Source organism: Giraffa tippelskirchi, chromosome 4 (assembly GCF_054371585.1).
Source record: "Giraffa tippelskirchi isolate mGirTip1 chromosome 4, T2T-mGirTip1v1.2.pri, whole genome shotgun sequence".
In the NCBI taxonomy this organism is placed as follows: domain Eukaryota; kingdom Metazoa; phylum Chordata; class Mammalia; order Artiodactyla; family Giraffidae; genus Giraffa; species Giraffa tippelskirchi.
In genome coordinates this window covers 151,352,580-151,368,579 of record NC_137278.1, presented here as the reverse complement: position 1 = coordinate 151,368,579, position 16,000 = coordinate 151,352,580, and the positions used below count along the sequence as shown (strand labels likewise).

General features: G+C 38.4%; 1 protein-coding gene across 1 annotated transcript in view; it reads right to left on the bottom strand.

The window, feature by feature from the left end:
- The window catches only part of TAFA2 (TAFA chemokine like family member 2), a 555,274-nt gene that overhangs the window by 164,993 nt on the left and 374,281 nt on the right, over nt 1–16,000 (bottom strand). The window contains exon 2 of the mRNA XM_081588950.1: nt 2,761–2,867. Within this exon, the coding sequence (XP_081445076.1) occupies nt 2,761–2,866 (106 nt within the window). The 5' untranslated portion in view covers nt 2,867. The remainder of the gene's footprint in view (nt 1–2,760; nt 2,868–16,000) is intronic.

Below are 16,000 nucleotides of genomic sequence, written 5' to 3'. Positions count from 1 at the left end.
AGGAACATTTGCATGGAAAATATAAAAGGAAGAAAGAAAGGAAAAGGGGAAAGAGAAAGAGGAAGAGAAATTTATCCTAAATTCTTACTCCAAAATATTCTTTGTAGGGTGGAAACGGATCAGCAAAACAACCCAAAAGTCATTTCTATACTGTACTGGGTTTGGCACTTTGAGTAGGTTTTCTGAGTCAATGTACAATCTCATATGTTCAAGAAATATCCTTTTTCTGGGGAGGGGGGGCAAAAAGTAAGAAAAGATCTTTGTTTTGAGGTTAGCACAGAACACAGCACAACTTAAAAGTTCTTAAAAGCGGCTCTAAAAATTGTATGCAGTATTCACTATGGAGCACTCCTTAGGATTGATTCTCTTAGAGACCCCACCACTTGGCTTTGGAGATGAGAAAACATCTTTATCATGAACTCTTGTTCTGCTGGACTGATACTCACAATTACTATGAATCTCTCCCATTTCTCTCAATTCTATTTTTATAGACTGGGAAGGTGCACTGGGATGACCATCCATGGGGACTATATCGATGATGTGTCTTCTCGAGTGAAGTCAAAATCAGAGGACCTGACCCCAGCAGTTAGCCCCTTTCTAAAAGGTGAGTATTGAAGCCTGCAGTTATAACTAGACATGGAACAAAGGACTAGTTCAAAATTGGAAAAGGAGTACGTCAAGGTTGTATATAGTCACCCTGTTTATTTAACTTACGTGCAGAGTACATTATGCAAAATACCGGCTGGATGAAGCGCAAGTTGGAATCAAGATTGCAGGGAGGAAATATCAACAACCTCAGAGAGGCAGATGATAACACCCTTATGACAGAAAGTGAAGAAGAACTAAAGATCCTCTTGATGAAGGTGAAAGAGGAGCATATAAGAGCTGGCTTAAAACTCAACAGTCAAAAACCTAAGATCATGGCATCTGGTCCCATCACTTCATGGCAAATAGACAGGAAAACAATGGAAACAGTGAGAGGCTTTATTTTCTTGGGCTCCAAAATCACTGCAGATGATGATTGCAGCCATGAAATTAAAAGATGCTTGCTCCTTGGAAGAAAAAGTATGACCAACTTATACAGCATATTAAAAAGCAGAGACATTACTTAGCTAAAAAAGGTCCATATAGTCAAAACTATGGTTTTTTCAGTAGTCATGTATGAATGTGACAGTTGGTCCATAAAGAAGGCTGAGCACCAAAGAAATCGATACTTGTGAACTATAGTGCTAGAGAAGACTCTTGAGAGTCCCTTGGACTGCAAGGAAATCAAACCAGTCAATCCTAAAGGAAATCAATCCTGAATATTCATCGGAAGGACGAACGCTGAAGCTGAAGCTCCAATACTTTGGCCACCTGATGGGAAGAGCTGACTCAATAGAAAAGACCCTGATAGTGGGAAAGATTGAAGGCCAGAGAAGAGGACGACAGAGGACGAGATGGTTGGATGGCATCACCGACTCAACTGACATGAGTTTGAGCAATCTCCAGGAGATAGTGAAGGACAGGGAAGCCTGGCATGCTGTAGTCCATGGGCTCTCAAAGAGTTGGACAGGACTGAGTGACTGAACAAGAATTTAAGGCTGCATTATTCTTCAGTTTGGTTCACTGTAGCCAATTTGGAGGCATGTGAATAACATCCTCCTTAACATCTTTTTAATATTGTACCAGTAACCCTTATTTTAAAAATTTAAAGTTTTATTTGTGGATCTGTGTGCTATACTAAGGAAAAGAAGAAAACATGCACAGTGGGGCAAAAACAGGATTGTGAAATATGACAAAACTTTTTATAAAATTCATATTTTGAAAGATGACATTTTTTTGGTTTTAAACACAGGGTGGAAAGATTTGTAAGTGTTTATAAGTGTTCACACCACCTCTTTCCCCTCCCTGGCATACTTCTTCCATGTAATGCTAATTAAATGCACATGTGTAACTATTTTAAGTGTTACAAAATTCAAGGCAGTCTTAACTCTAACCGAAAATAAGAAAGTAAGTGCTGATCTGTGGACTTTACAGAGGAAAAAGAACTACATTGTAAAATCATATTTCACAGACAAATCTAAATTGACTTTTCAGGTTATGAATACTTAATTATGGTAGGAACAGTCCAGGAACAGCCCATTTTAATTCATTTGGGAAAAGGTATTTATTCACTATGCTGAGTCTCATGCTCAGGAAAGAGAACAGAAAGAGGCATAATTTTGAGCTATCAAGCTTAACACACATATATAAAACAAATATCCTCCCTCCCCCTGTTTCATGGCAGGATTGAGCCTGCTTAATATCATACTAGCAGTAAAACCCAAATAGTGGCCAAAGATATACTCTGGCATGAAGAAATATGACCTACAAAAAGTACTGAAATGAAATTCACATGTATACATATTATTAAGATAAATATCATTAAAGATGCTTTCATTATTGGATAATTGCACATTGAAACTCATCTTTGTTGCCTGTCAACTCAACATTTTAACCTCTTAAAAATGGAAATGGTGAGAAAGCAAATTCATGATTCCATACTCTTTGAATATTATTTGCAGAAGTGACAGCAATCTTGGAAATATTTTAATACTCATCCATTCCCTATCAAAGCCATATTACGAATAAGTCTCTCTGCATCTTCACTTGAAATGAACTGCAATGGGCAGACCCATATTTACTAAAAGTAACTCACCAGTAAAGGCAGAACACAATAGTCTGTGTTAAAGAGAGTTTCCTTCCACAGACAGCAAGGAAGAAATGAGAAGAGCTTACCTTTATGATGGTTTGCACTGGATACAACTTTCCCCCACAAGGTTACAATAAATATTATTATTAGCAGTTTTCCTTTTGTTGCTTTCTGTAAGTATCTCTTACTCATCCTGCAAAAAAAATAATAATAATAAAATCTTAAGTATGTGAACCTACTGTTTTTCCACTATAATCATGGTACATTTACAGCTTCCTATGACATCTTACGTAGAAGGCAATGGCACCCCACTCCAGTACTCTTGCCTGGAAAATCCCATGGACAGAGGAGCCTGGTAGGCTACAGTCCATGGGGTCGCTAAGAGTCGGACACGACTGAGCGACTTCACTTTCACTTTTCACTTTCATGCACTGGAGAAGGAAATGGCAACCCACTCCAGTATTCTTGCCTGGAGAATCCCAGGGATGGCGGAGCCTGGTGGGCTGCTGTCTATGGGGTCGCACAGAGTCGGACACGACTGAAGCGACTTAGCAGCAGCAGCAGCAGCATGACATCTTAACACCTAAATTTGCATTTCTTATATTAAAATACTGTTCACTGTATATAAATTATGAGCAGAAAAAAAAATAAAGTTTTCCAAACAAAGTACCTTGATACAATGCAAGGGATAAGAGAGGCCCTACCTCTATCAACCTTGTTTCACTTAATGACAGCTGAAACCAACTGGAAAACATTACTATTTTTCTCACTATAAATATAGATTCAACTTATTCAAAAAATTCAAGGCACAGCTGTTTGAATAACCTTTAAGTGATTTGTTTTACTTTTAAAAAATCCTTCTTCAAAGCCAAGTCAAATGGTCAGGGTAAACAGTTTAGATAAAATGGATTTGATGAATTCCTCCACAAAATAAAGTCACTTCAAATCTAGTATTTTTAATGTGCTTTTTAAAAGTCACTTTACTGTACAACATCACTACTGATGATACACAGATGTCTTAATACTGTTGGAATCTACCATGCTGTACTTTATGAGCAGAAGAAAAATGAAATATCAGAATGAAAAATAGCAAGTTAACATTTTCAAGTTGAGACTACAAAACAGGAAAACAAAGCAATGTTATAATAAAATAATAGCTACCCATAACAAAAGTTTAGCACCTACTTTCTGTAGCACCAAATACATAATTTCAGCTGTTCTTCAGGACAAATTGGGGATGTTGGTATGTCTATCCCCATTGTGTAAATGATGAAGGACAGAAATTACATTAAATTTGTGTTTAATGATAGAGTAAAATCTCAAACACCAAATTGCCTTAATCTAAAACGTTTACATTAACTATCATATTGCTTAGGGGTACGCAAAACATAAAATATAATCCATTGGCATTTTATTTATGAGGGAGATAAAATATACGTCCATCACACTGTTTCTCCTCAGATTTGATCCTGAATGGACTGAACTCCATTCTTGTCTGACCTGCATTCTTGTCTTAGTTCCAGTGCAAGTTTGTGAGGTCGCTTCCTCACCTAGCCTGATTTCTCCTCCTGAGTCTTCCAAGTTATCTTTTTGCTCACACCTTCACTTCCAAAATATTCTGTCTCCAAAAGTATGACTCAGTGGTAGCAATGTTGACTGTATAATTTTGAAGAGGAGTCACTCATACCAATAAATGAATTAAAAATAAATTGATATTTTATATATATTTAATACAGATACACAGTTACACTTCTTGGCCTGGAGAGATTGTTCACACTGATTCAGATGTTGAGGGGGCAGCGCTGTATGACTAAGAACACAGACTCCAGACTTACTCCCGGGTCAGACTGTTTGGATTTGAGTCCAGTCTCTCTTGGCTTCTAATTGAGTCATCTTGTGTGAGTTTCTGGATCTCCTGCCTCAATTTTTTCTTCTGTCATATGGAGTATGTATGTGAATAGCCTGGCCCCATGGCTGGCATGTATAAAGGCTCAATGACTATGAGCCTGGAAAGTGTTCAGTCATTTGGATGTTTTGTTGTTCCTGGAGTACATGAGAGGCCCATCCATTCATGAGATGATTGAAGGGAATTTCAGTGGGCCCAACAGCTGCAAGTCCTCCATGGACCTTGGTCTTGTGATGTGTTTAGATAATGTACAAAGGAATAAATGTTTGACCTTCAGATTAGATGGCTTGGTTTAAAATCTGGCTTCTAGCCTACTAGCCTACTGACTTTGGATAAATTACTTAACTAAGTATTTTTGCAGCCAAAATGAGAATAATAATATCTATCTCATAGTTGTTGGTACAAAAACTAAAGGAGTTAGTTCATGGAAAGAATTTACCACTACATATACAAGATAATTAACGCTCAATAGGTATTAACCATTACTATGGCCATAATTTGTTAGACTGGCATTTCCCAAATCTGTGTGTTCTGTGAGGCATCACTTTCACAAAACTTTAATTCGGTATTAGTGAAAAACAAAGGGGGAAAGTAGATTTACAAAACTCTGGGTGCAACAAAATTTTTTGAAACAAGAGGCATATCTGAGTGTACAGCATTGTCTAGAAACCTTTCTTCACAGTGTAATACAGTATACTAATATCCTCAGGAAGTATCTTAGAGAAACAACCTGGTTTAGGGGTATTCACTCTCAAGTGCCCATTTAATTCCCATTTAAAATCTTCCATTCTATTACCTTTGTGGTTTTTTGGCACTCTTACTGTTAGCTTTGTTATGAGATTCTACTTTTCTCACATTTTTTTCTCACATTTTTGCCACCTTCCTGCCTCCTCTCCTATATCCGATCCCTGCATATCTTATAACAGAATGAACAGTTCAGCAAACTTCATCTGACAAGAAGAGCTGCTTAGCATAATTCTTGATAATAGCTTTCCCGTAGCAAATGGCCTCTGCTACAAGGTCAATGACCCATTGTATTTTCCCTATCATTGTCCACCGACCACATGGGATGACAGAACTGACAACTGGTCAAACTGATAACTAGACATATGGAAACAGAAACACCCAAAAAGTCACCAGGCTGTCAAACTGAAAAAGGAAGGAGAAAGCAGGTCAACATTTGGAAGTCTGTAAAGACCCCTGCCTTTCCTCTCATACCACCCCTACCGCTATCCAGTCAGTGACCACGTTCTGTCAATACTGCTTTCTGAATACCTCTTACTTATGCACACATCCCTGCTGCAATACTGCAGTTCAGACCACCACAATTTCTCATGGGCAACACACAGCCTCCTAACTGGACTTCCTGCTGCCAATATTTTCGTCCTTTGGAACCGAAGGCTGGGTCTGTATCTGCTTTTTTCATGACTCTGTTATATTTAGTACTTAGGAAGTACCTGATAAATAGTGCTGGCTGGGTGAAATGCATTCTCTAAGTGTTGTGCTTAGTCACACAATTGTGTCCGACTCCTTGTGACCTCATGGACTGTAGCCCACCAGGCTCCTCTTTCCATGGGATTCTCCAAGCAAGAATACTGGAGTGGGTTGCCATGCCCTCCTCCAGAGGATCTTTCCAACCCAGGGATCAAACCCAAGTCTTCCACATTGTAGGCACATTTTTACTGTCTGAGCCACCAGGAAAACCCATATAGCACTCTCTATTCTGTAGCCAAACATGTAACTATGATCATGAGACTCCCTTCATGTGATTAAAACCTTCACACAATTCTCTTCTATGTTCAAGAAAAAAAAAAAACTTGTATTGGTATCAGAGTTAAAAACAACTTTACTCTGTCTCCAATCTTACTTTACACCATTCTTCCCCATCTCTCTCTCCACATACACTCATAGTCAATATTTTAACTCTACAAAATTTCCTCCACATCTTCCAGCTATATCTCCATGTCACCTGAAACATGTCATCCACCTCCACGTGCCACCCCCTCTTCAAACTGCTAACTTCTATTCATTGGTCAGGGTGCAGCTTAGAATTTCTGCTATAGGATTTGGTCAAGACCATGTTAACAGCCCTACTTTATATATACCAGGCATATGTCACACTGTAATATAATTTTCTATTTACTTATCCCCATCCCTCACTGTCATACAAGATTTTTAAAGATAGAAACTGTGAACCACACATTTGAAAATACCTAGAGCCTGAGAGTCTCTTGAACTGCAAGGAGATCAAACCACTCAATCCTAAAGGAAATCAACCCTGAATATTCTTTGGAAGGATAGATGCTGAAGCTCCAATACTTTTGCCACCTGATGCAAACAGCGAACTCATTAGAAAAGAACCCGATGCTGGGAAAGACTGAGGGCAGGAGGATAAGTGGGCGACAGAGTACAAAATAGTTGGTTGTATCACCGACTCAATGGATATGAATCTGAGCAAACTCTGGGACATAATGAAGGACACAGAAGGCTGGCGCACTGCAGTCCATGGGGTCACAGAGAGTCAGAAACGACTTAGCAACTGAACAATAAAATAGAGCCTGACCCAAGGTTCAGCTCAATAACTAAAAGAGCATTTGTTGAACATGGATCACATCATGTTGTAGAGCCAAATATATCATGCCATCGCCAACATGAGCAGGAAGCAAGTGTGTGTTACTATTTTAGGATGAAACTAGGAAAAGATCCACAGAAAGAAGAATGTGAGACAGGGATAGGAGAGGGGAGGAAAAGACAAAGTGAAGAAGAAAAAGAGAAGGGAGAAATCCAATCTGGAATGTGATTTATTCTGATTTTAAAATAACAACCAAGTTTGAGCAAACTGAAATGTAACAGAGTGATGACTGATGTTCCACAAAGGGGCAACACCCAAGAAGAAAACCCTAAAGAAAAAAGGCTGGATGGTATGCTTCTTCTTGACCTTGTACAAGAGCACAGAAGGTGGGGGCACTCATTTCTCATTCAAGTTGCTAAACACCAGTTCTTGGTCTAAAAATTTCCCCCACAGTCAAGGGCTGAATGCACTTTCAAAATTGTCACTCTTATCTGTTGTTTTGTTTTTTTCTTTTTTTTGTTAAAGCAACATTTAAGTGAACTTTATAACAGCAAAAGCTGAGGGAAGAAGAAACTGGAAACTGAAGGATAAATTCACAGAGAGGATGAAACCTTGAAATTGCTCCCCAAGCAGCAGCCGCTGGCAAGAGAGGGGAAATAGGATAATTGAGAAATGCTAACCTTGGCGGTGAAGGATGTTGAAGTGAAAAGCTGTCAAAGTAGAGAACTGACAATTAAATCTCCACACTTTCTTTTGCTCTTCTCATCTGTACAATATTTCAGTTACATTCATTCAGATGTAGATGTCTGAATGGTGTTAGAACCCTCTGCCTCCCCACTGATGTTAAAAGTGTATTTTAATTATAAATAAGCAAGAAACTATTATGCTGCTAGAAAAATCACTTCACCATAAAAACAGAAGGCAGGTTTAACTAATATAAAGAAGATGGAAGGGGAAAAATGGTGGGAAAGGCTTATAAACAAGGAGATAAAAAGCTGGAGCCCAGAACCCAATCACCTGGCCTCTCCCAGAACTTAAGGCACTTCTTATTTGTGGAAGTAAAGTTCATGTGTATGTGTGTGTTTAGGCGTGCTTGGTCATTCAGTCGTGTCTGACTCTGCAACCCCATGGACTGTAACCAGCCAGGCTCCTCTGTCCATGGGATTTCCCAGGCAAGAATACAGGAATGGGTTACCATTTCCTTCTTCAAGGGATCTTCCCAACCTAGTGATGCAAACTGAGTCTCCCATGTCTACTGCATTGCAGCTCGATTCTTTTACTGCACCGAGCCATCAGGGAAGCCTTAATAATGGTCATATAAGGCAATGTATGGAGAAGGAAATGGAAACCCTCTCCACTACTCTTGCCTGGAAAATTCCATGGATGGAGGAGCCTGGTAGGCTACAGTCCATGGGGTCGCAAAGAGTCGGACACGACTGAGTGACTTCACTTTCTTTCTTTCTATAGTTTCTTTTGGAGAAGGAAATGGCAACCCACTCCAGTGTTCCTGCTTGGAAAATCCCATGGACAGAGGGGCCTGGTGGACTGCCGTCTATGGGGTTGCAAAGAGTCGGACACAACTAAGCAACTAACACACACACAAAGCAATGTATATTGGGTTGGCCACAAAGTTCATTCGAGTTTTTCCATGTTACAAAAACCCAAAGGAACTTTTTGGCCAGCTTGGTACAAAAGTCTTTTATAGGACATTTTTCTACACTGATCTAATATTCATACCAACCTTGTGTCAACAAATTACAATGGCATGAACTTTAACAGCCAAATCTAGTAAGGGAATTTAACCTTGAGATAGAATGCTCCAACTGATAAATTCCTTCTCTCCTGATAGGGACCAGAATGGTACTTATAAAATGTAAATTAAATAATACCACACCCCACTCTTTGCTGAAAACCCTAGAGTTTACCTGCGTATTGAAATAAGAGTAAAAATCTAAATTTCTCACTGGAGAGAACGTTCAACATCATCTCCCTGCTTGACTTTTCTTACCTCAACTCGCATCCATGTTCCCCTCCTTCCTTACACTCACATAGTCCCTCCCTCTGTCTCTTTGTCAGAGGAGGTAATCAAGAGGACATTACTGCTAGTTGATACTCAAGCTGTACCCAGGCAGTTGGAGGGTCCTCCCCTGTCCTGAGAATGTATATTCTGCCCACCCTGCCCACAGGGGGAGCTACTTGAGAGGTGGTGTGTTGCTAAGACCATCCAGATTGAATATATGACTGAATCCTAGTAAAGCCTCTTAAGATTTGCTGGGCAGCTGCGGAGATCAACTCATTCAGCACCCAAGACTAGCCTCCTATGTAAGTTCCCTTGCTTGTTAAATGCGCCACTTACCAATCTGTAGTGTTTTCTCCCTTGTGCGTCCCTCCTCACCCTCCACATATGGAGGGCAGTTTCAGATTTCACCCTGGAAACTCCAAGGGTGCAAACCAATCCCCTTGCAGCCAAACTCATTCTAGAATTCAAATTAAACGTTAGCTCTGCCTTGAAAGCTCTCCCTCTAGTCTTTGCATGGTCAGTTTCAGTTCATGACCACCTCCCTAGAGAGCACCTCCTGAGCATGTTACCCTTCAAAGTCCAGAGACACCCACCCCACTCTTTCTTGTTCCTAATATACTGTCATATAGATCTTCCTCATCTTAAAATGGGGCTACATTCAGATTAATTTAGTGTACATTGAAAATGCATTTGATACACTTAACCTACAAAATATCAGAGCTTAGGCCAGCCTACCTTAAGCATGCTCAGAATACTTACATTAGCCTTTGTGTGCATGCTAAGTTGCTTTGTGTCCGACTCTTCATGACCCTGTGAGCTGTAGCCCACTGGACTCCTCTGTCCATGGGATTCTCTAGGCAAGAATACCAGAGTGGGTTGCCATGCCCTCCTCCAGGGGATTTTCCTGACCCAGGGATTGAAACCAAGTTTCTTAAGTCTCCTGCATTGTCAGGCAGGTTCTTTATCACTAGCACCACCTGGGAAGTCCAACATTAGCCTACAGTTGGGCAAACATAAAGCATATTTTGGAGAAAGAAATGGCAACCCACTCCAGTACTCTTGCCTGGAGAATCCCATGGACAGAGGAGCCTGGCAGGCTACAGGCCATGGGGTCACAAGAGTCAGACATGACTTAGCAACTAAACCACCAAAGCCTATTTTACAATGAAGTGTTGAATATCTCATAAAGTTATTGAGTGCTGTATTGAAAATGAAAAACAGAATGGTAGTATGGGTACAGAATGATTCTAAGTGCAGCAGCTATTTACTTTTGGGATCACATGGCTAACAGGAAGCTTCAATTCACCCATATTTTCCAGTATCAGGAGCACGTATTGTACCACTTATTGCCAGCCAAGAAAAAAAATCAAAATTCAAAGTATAGTTTGAAAGTATAGTAAATTCAAAGTTATATGAATGCAAACCATTTAAAGTTGGGGTCCATCTGTATTTTCTCCATTTATTATAATCTTAAATTATTTTATTCACCTATTTACATATTTGAGTTATTTATTTTCTTCTTTCTCTCATTAAAATGTTATTTCTATAAGGACAAATCCTCTCCACTTGTTTTGTTTTTTTTTTGCCACATCACACAGTATGTAGAACTTCTCCAACCGGGGATTGAACCTGTGTCCCTGCATTGGAAGCACGGTGCTTTAACCACTGGACTGCCAGGGAAGTCCAAGTTCCTCTCTATTAATCACTGTGCCAGCACACAGGACAATACCTACACCACAGAACATCAACATATGTTCAATGAAGGAATCTGTGCATTGATTTTAGAATCAGAACAAATGAATCCTTTTTAATGGAGGTTTCATTACTTTTTTATTTTAAACAACTAAATGTCTGCTATACTCAGCAGCTAGGAATGCCAGTGGAAAGTACAGTGCACATACTGGTGGAGTGATACAAAATGAAGTGAGGAGAGTGGGAGATGAGAAAATGAAAACAGACTAAATTACTCTTTTAAGAAACATACTGAAAAGGGAAGTAAAGATAAAATGGTAGCAAGAGACTTGAACAGGTGATTGGAAAAAGCCAGAAGGAGGAGGTAAGTTAAAAATACCAAAGTCAGGGTAGACTAAGATTAAGTTTTTGTAAGTATCTATGCTCTACAAATACAAGTTATTATTACAATGTTATTATTACCCTAAGTATTGCTATTCCTTTTACTTTCCCTATTTTATATGAAGCAAATGCATCTTCCAAAATTAATTATCCTTTGTTTTCTGATAGGTTATTACAATAACCCTGCTAAATATGACATCTTCAGCCACAAATTTCACTACATTGCTGGTTTTATCCAATAATAATGTCCAACTTGACTAGCATTTATGATAAATACTATGACTCTATTTATGACATTCAAGTTACATACTGAAATAGCAATATTCTTGAGGCAGACAGACAGTGATATCAGTATTGAGATTAGATAAATAGATATAGATGCATATTAAAATATAAGGGATCCATGTATGTACGTATTTTGTATATATAATATATAGTAGCAAATTTAAGAGATAATCATGTGACCCTACCAATAATCCTATGGTGTTGTATTATATCATCCAGAAGCTGAGGTGGTAAGTTCTACTCATTTTTATTATTGGTATTCATTTGGATCCACTTTATACCATATATCCAACACCAAGACATGATAGTATTTCACACCACACTTAACTATGTATGTCATTTGAATTAGAATCTACCCACTGAATAGAATCTGGATTTCCCATTTTAAAATTATCAAAAGTTTATAGACTTATGGGACTTCCCTGGTGGTCCAATGGTTAGGAATCCACCTTGCAGTGCAGGGGACACGGGTTCAATTCCTGGCCAGGGAACTAAGATCCCACATGCCATGGGGCAACTAAGCCTGTGTGCTGCAACTACTGAGCCTGAGTGCCACAACTAGAGAGAAGCCCATGCGTCCCAGTGAAAGATCCCACATGTCATGACCAAGAACTTAAGTAGCCAAATGAATATCTAAAAAATAAAGTTTACAGACTTTGTATTTTTGTATGCCAGTCATAAGATTAGCCCAATTAGTTCACATTTTTTTAGGTAACTTCAAAGCAAAGACTTTGGAATATAATCCCGGTTCTCACATTTTTCTAAATGGAAACAATAGCTATAAAATTCTTTCTCAACACATCAGTGTTTCATGATGAATGTACCTTTTACATTCCATTCAGTTAAGAAGTTGACCCTGGAGATTTAGCCAAGAAAGCTCCACTGGTTTCTAAGGATTGCCTTGCAGCAAATATAAGCCTCTTTTAAGAACCACTACTGCCTCCTTCCTTCACCCAAAATTTATACTTCCATTCATTTTCCTACAATACTGCGATTTTGGTGGTTACAGAAACCCAGGAGTGCTTTTGCTTTATGCCTAGTAATGTACAACCAAAGTGCTGATTTTACATAAATGCCTTTGCCACCTACAGACCATAATGATAGGAAATAGAAACGTATTATCATTCCAATGATTTTTCCCGAAACATACAATATTCTAAGGCTCCAGTGCTAATACTCAAAACAAACAAAAACACTATAGGCAAAATAAAGCAATCATTTATGAAAGACACTTGAAATGACGAGGGCTAAGCTAAACCACATTGCTGTGCATGTTATTACAACTGAATCACTTACCTTCCTTTTCAATCTATAAAATGGGAATGCCATCTATTTTTTCAAATAGGAATGTCATTACAACTAACAAGAAATTGTGTGATGGGTTGAACTTAAAAAAAGTTATATGCTAAATCAGCAATACTACTATTTCTTCAAAGATCCTTCTTTCAGAGCATGCCTTGCAAGGCAGAACTGCTTACCTGAATATGATCCTAGCTCTGATACACAATAGGAAAATGCCTTTGTCGAGTTTACTTAACAACTATGAGCCTCAATGCCCACATATGGAATGCATAAATACAATTACATACTGGTAGGACTGTTGTAAGGAATAAATACGGTGTATATAAAGAATCTGACACTAAGCCAGAATAAAGTAGACACTCAAACTGTAGCGGTTATTATACATTATTAATAACATCTAGGGCATAGCCACCTGGCTGGAAATTAGTGAGAAATAAAGTTTTTGAGTGACAAGTAAAAGAACTTACATGTTTTAATCACAGGTGAAAATGAATCTACTTTTAGGAATTTATCCTAAGTCTATAGAATTAAAGGCAGGAATATGAAACAGGCTAAGAAAAAAAAAAAAAAAAAGCAGGGCTTGCTAATAGTCTTCAGATGGCTCTGCAAAATGGATACTGATACCGGGATATCAGAGAATAGATATCAAATTTATAAATGTACAGAATTCTAAGATCATTAGATACAAGGACAAATATTCCTCTAATGCCTATAGAGATACCTGGAACACAGCATGCTAACTGAAGTTATTAATATTGCTACATATGTTTATAGTTTTAAATATACTGGTATCTATGGCCAAATAATCTATGACAAAGGAGACAAGAATATATGAAGAAAAGAGTCTCCTCAATAAGTGGTGCTGGAAAAAGTGCACAGCTTCATGTAAAAAGATGAAATTAGAACATCTCCTGGGCTTCCTTGGTGGTTCAGTAGTTAAAAATCCACCTTGCAATGCAAGTGACACCAGTTTGATTCCTGGTCCGGAAAGATCCCACATGCTGCAGAGCAATTAAGCCCATGTGCCACAACTACTTAGCCTCTGCTCTAGAGCCCATGAGCCACAACTATCGAGCCCACACACTGCAACTACTGAAGCCCACGAGCCTAGAGCCTGTGCTCCACAGCAAGAGAAGCCACCGCAAGGAGAAGCCTGCTCGCTGCAACAAAGAGTGGCTCCATTGGCCAAAATCAGAGAAAGCCCACGTGGCACTGAAGACCCACCATAGCCAAAAATAAAACAAAATAAATAAATCTTCAAAAAAAGAGTCTACTATCATGTTTTTTTAAAAAATGAGAGCGAACATCTCCTCACATCATGTACAAATATAAACTCAAAATTGATTAAAGACCTAAATGTAAGACATGAAAGTTTAAAACTCCTAGAAGAAAACATAGGAAGAACACTCTTTGACATAAACTATAGAAGCATTTTTTGGGGGGATCCAAAAGAAATAAAAGCAAAAATAAACAAATAGGACCTAATTAAAAACTTTTGCACAGCAAACCATCAACAAAATGAACAGACAATCTACAGAATGGGAGGAAATATTTGCAAATGATATGACAGCCAAAGGGTTAATATCCAAAACATATAAACAGCTTATACAACTCAATATCAAAAAGAAAAGAAAACAAACAACCCAATCAAAAATGGTCAAAAGATCTGAATAGACATTTTTCTAGAGAAGACATAAAGATGGCCAACAGGCACATGAAAAGATCCTCATGATAACTTTCTGATGTAAGCTCTGTGCATATTAATATTCTCAGATTACAGATCAAATCTGAAAGAACATTTGAAGACAAGTTGTAGATGGTAGAGGAGGGTCTTGAAACCAATCTTCCGCCCACTGGTTCAATTCTCACTGCAAAGGTAGTTAACAATACTCCAAATACTCTGTAATGGGCCCCAAAGTAAGTGGTACATTTTAGACTTAAAAAAAAGACTAAAAGGGAGTTCTAGCTATCATTTATCTAGAAAATCGTCAAAAGAAGATCACCATATTGCCATGACACTGTAAAGGAAATACTATTGTTTTTCATTACTGTGATATATGGGCTACAAAATGATCAATCTTTAAGTGGTGTATCATCTATTATTTATACTCACTGCATGATCTGCTGAAAGGTGAGTTAAAACTTCAGAGTTAAGGGTCCAATATCTACCAGATATTAGTCTATTGAGATTAGACCTAATAAAATTGTTATACCAGACATGACAAATTTAGATTAGGATTATCAGATAAAATATAGGATGCCAACTTAAATTCACTTGTATACTTTTACAGGTTTACTGAGAAAAATAATATATGAGAATGCTGCAAATATTAGTGTATACAGTTTGATGCATTTAGACAGGTCAGCACTCATGATACCATCATCATTATCAAGACACACAAATATCCATCACCTCCAAAGTTTCCTTGCGTTGTTTCCTTCTGTGTATAAGTCTGTTAAGGACAATGTTTAACATGAGTTCTACCATCTGAACAAATTTCAAAGTGCACAATGCCATATTGTTAATTATACTCACTATGCTGTACAGCAGATTTTCAGAACTTATTCATGCTTTATAACTGTAACTTTATACCTATTGAATAACTCCCCATCTTCTCCCACATCCTCTGGCAAACAACGTTCTGTTTTCTGCTTTTGTAAGTTTTACTAATGAGATACCTCATTTGAGTGGAATTATGTAGTACTTGTCTTCTCATGACTGACTTATTTCACTTAGCATACTGTCTTTCAGATCCATCCAGGTAATCACAAACAGCAGGATTTCCATCTTTCTTAAGGCTGAATAATATTCCACTACATGAGTTTACCACGCTTCCTTCCCTGGTGACTCAGTGGTAAAGAACCTGCCTTCCAGTGCAGGAAGCGTGGGTTTGACCCCTGGGTGTGAAAGACCCCCTGGAGAAGGAAATGGTAACCCATTCTAGTATTCTTGCCTGGGAAATCCCATGGACAAAGGAGTCTGGTGGGCTACAGTCCATGGGGTAGAAAAAAGAGTCGGACACAACTTAGCAACTAAACAACAGTGAGAATACCACATTTTCTATATCCATTCATGTGTCAGTAGTCACTCCGGTGGTTTTAATATCTCAGCTACTGTTAAAAATGCGGTAATAAACTTGGGAGTGCAGATCTCTCTTCAAGATATTA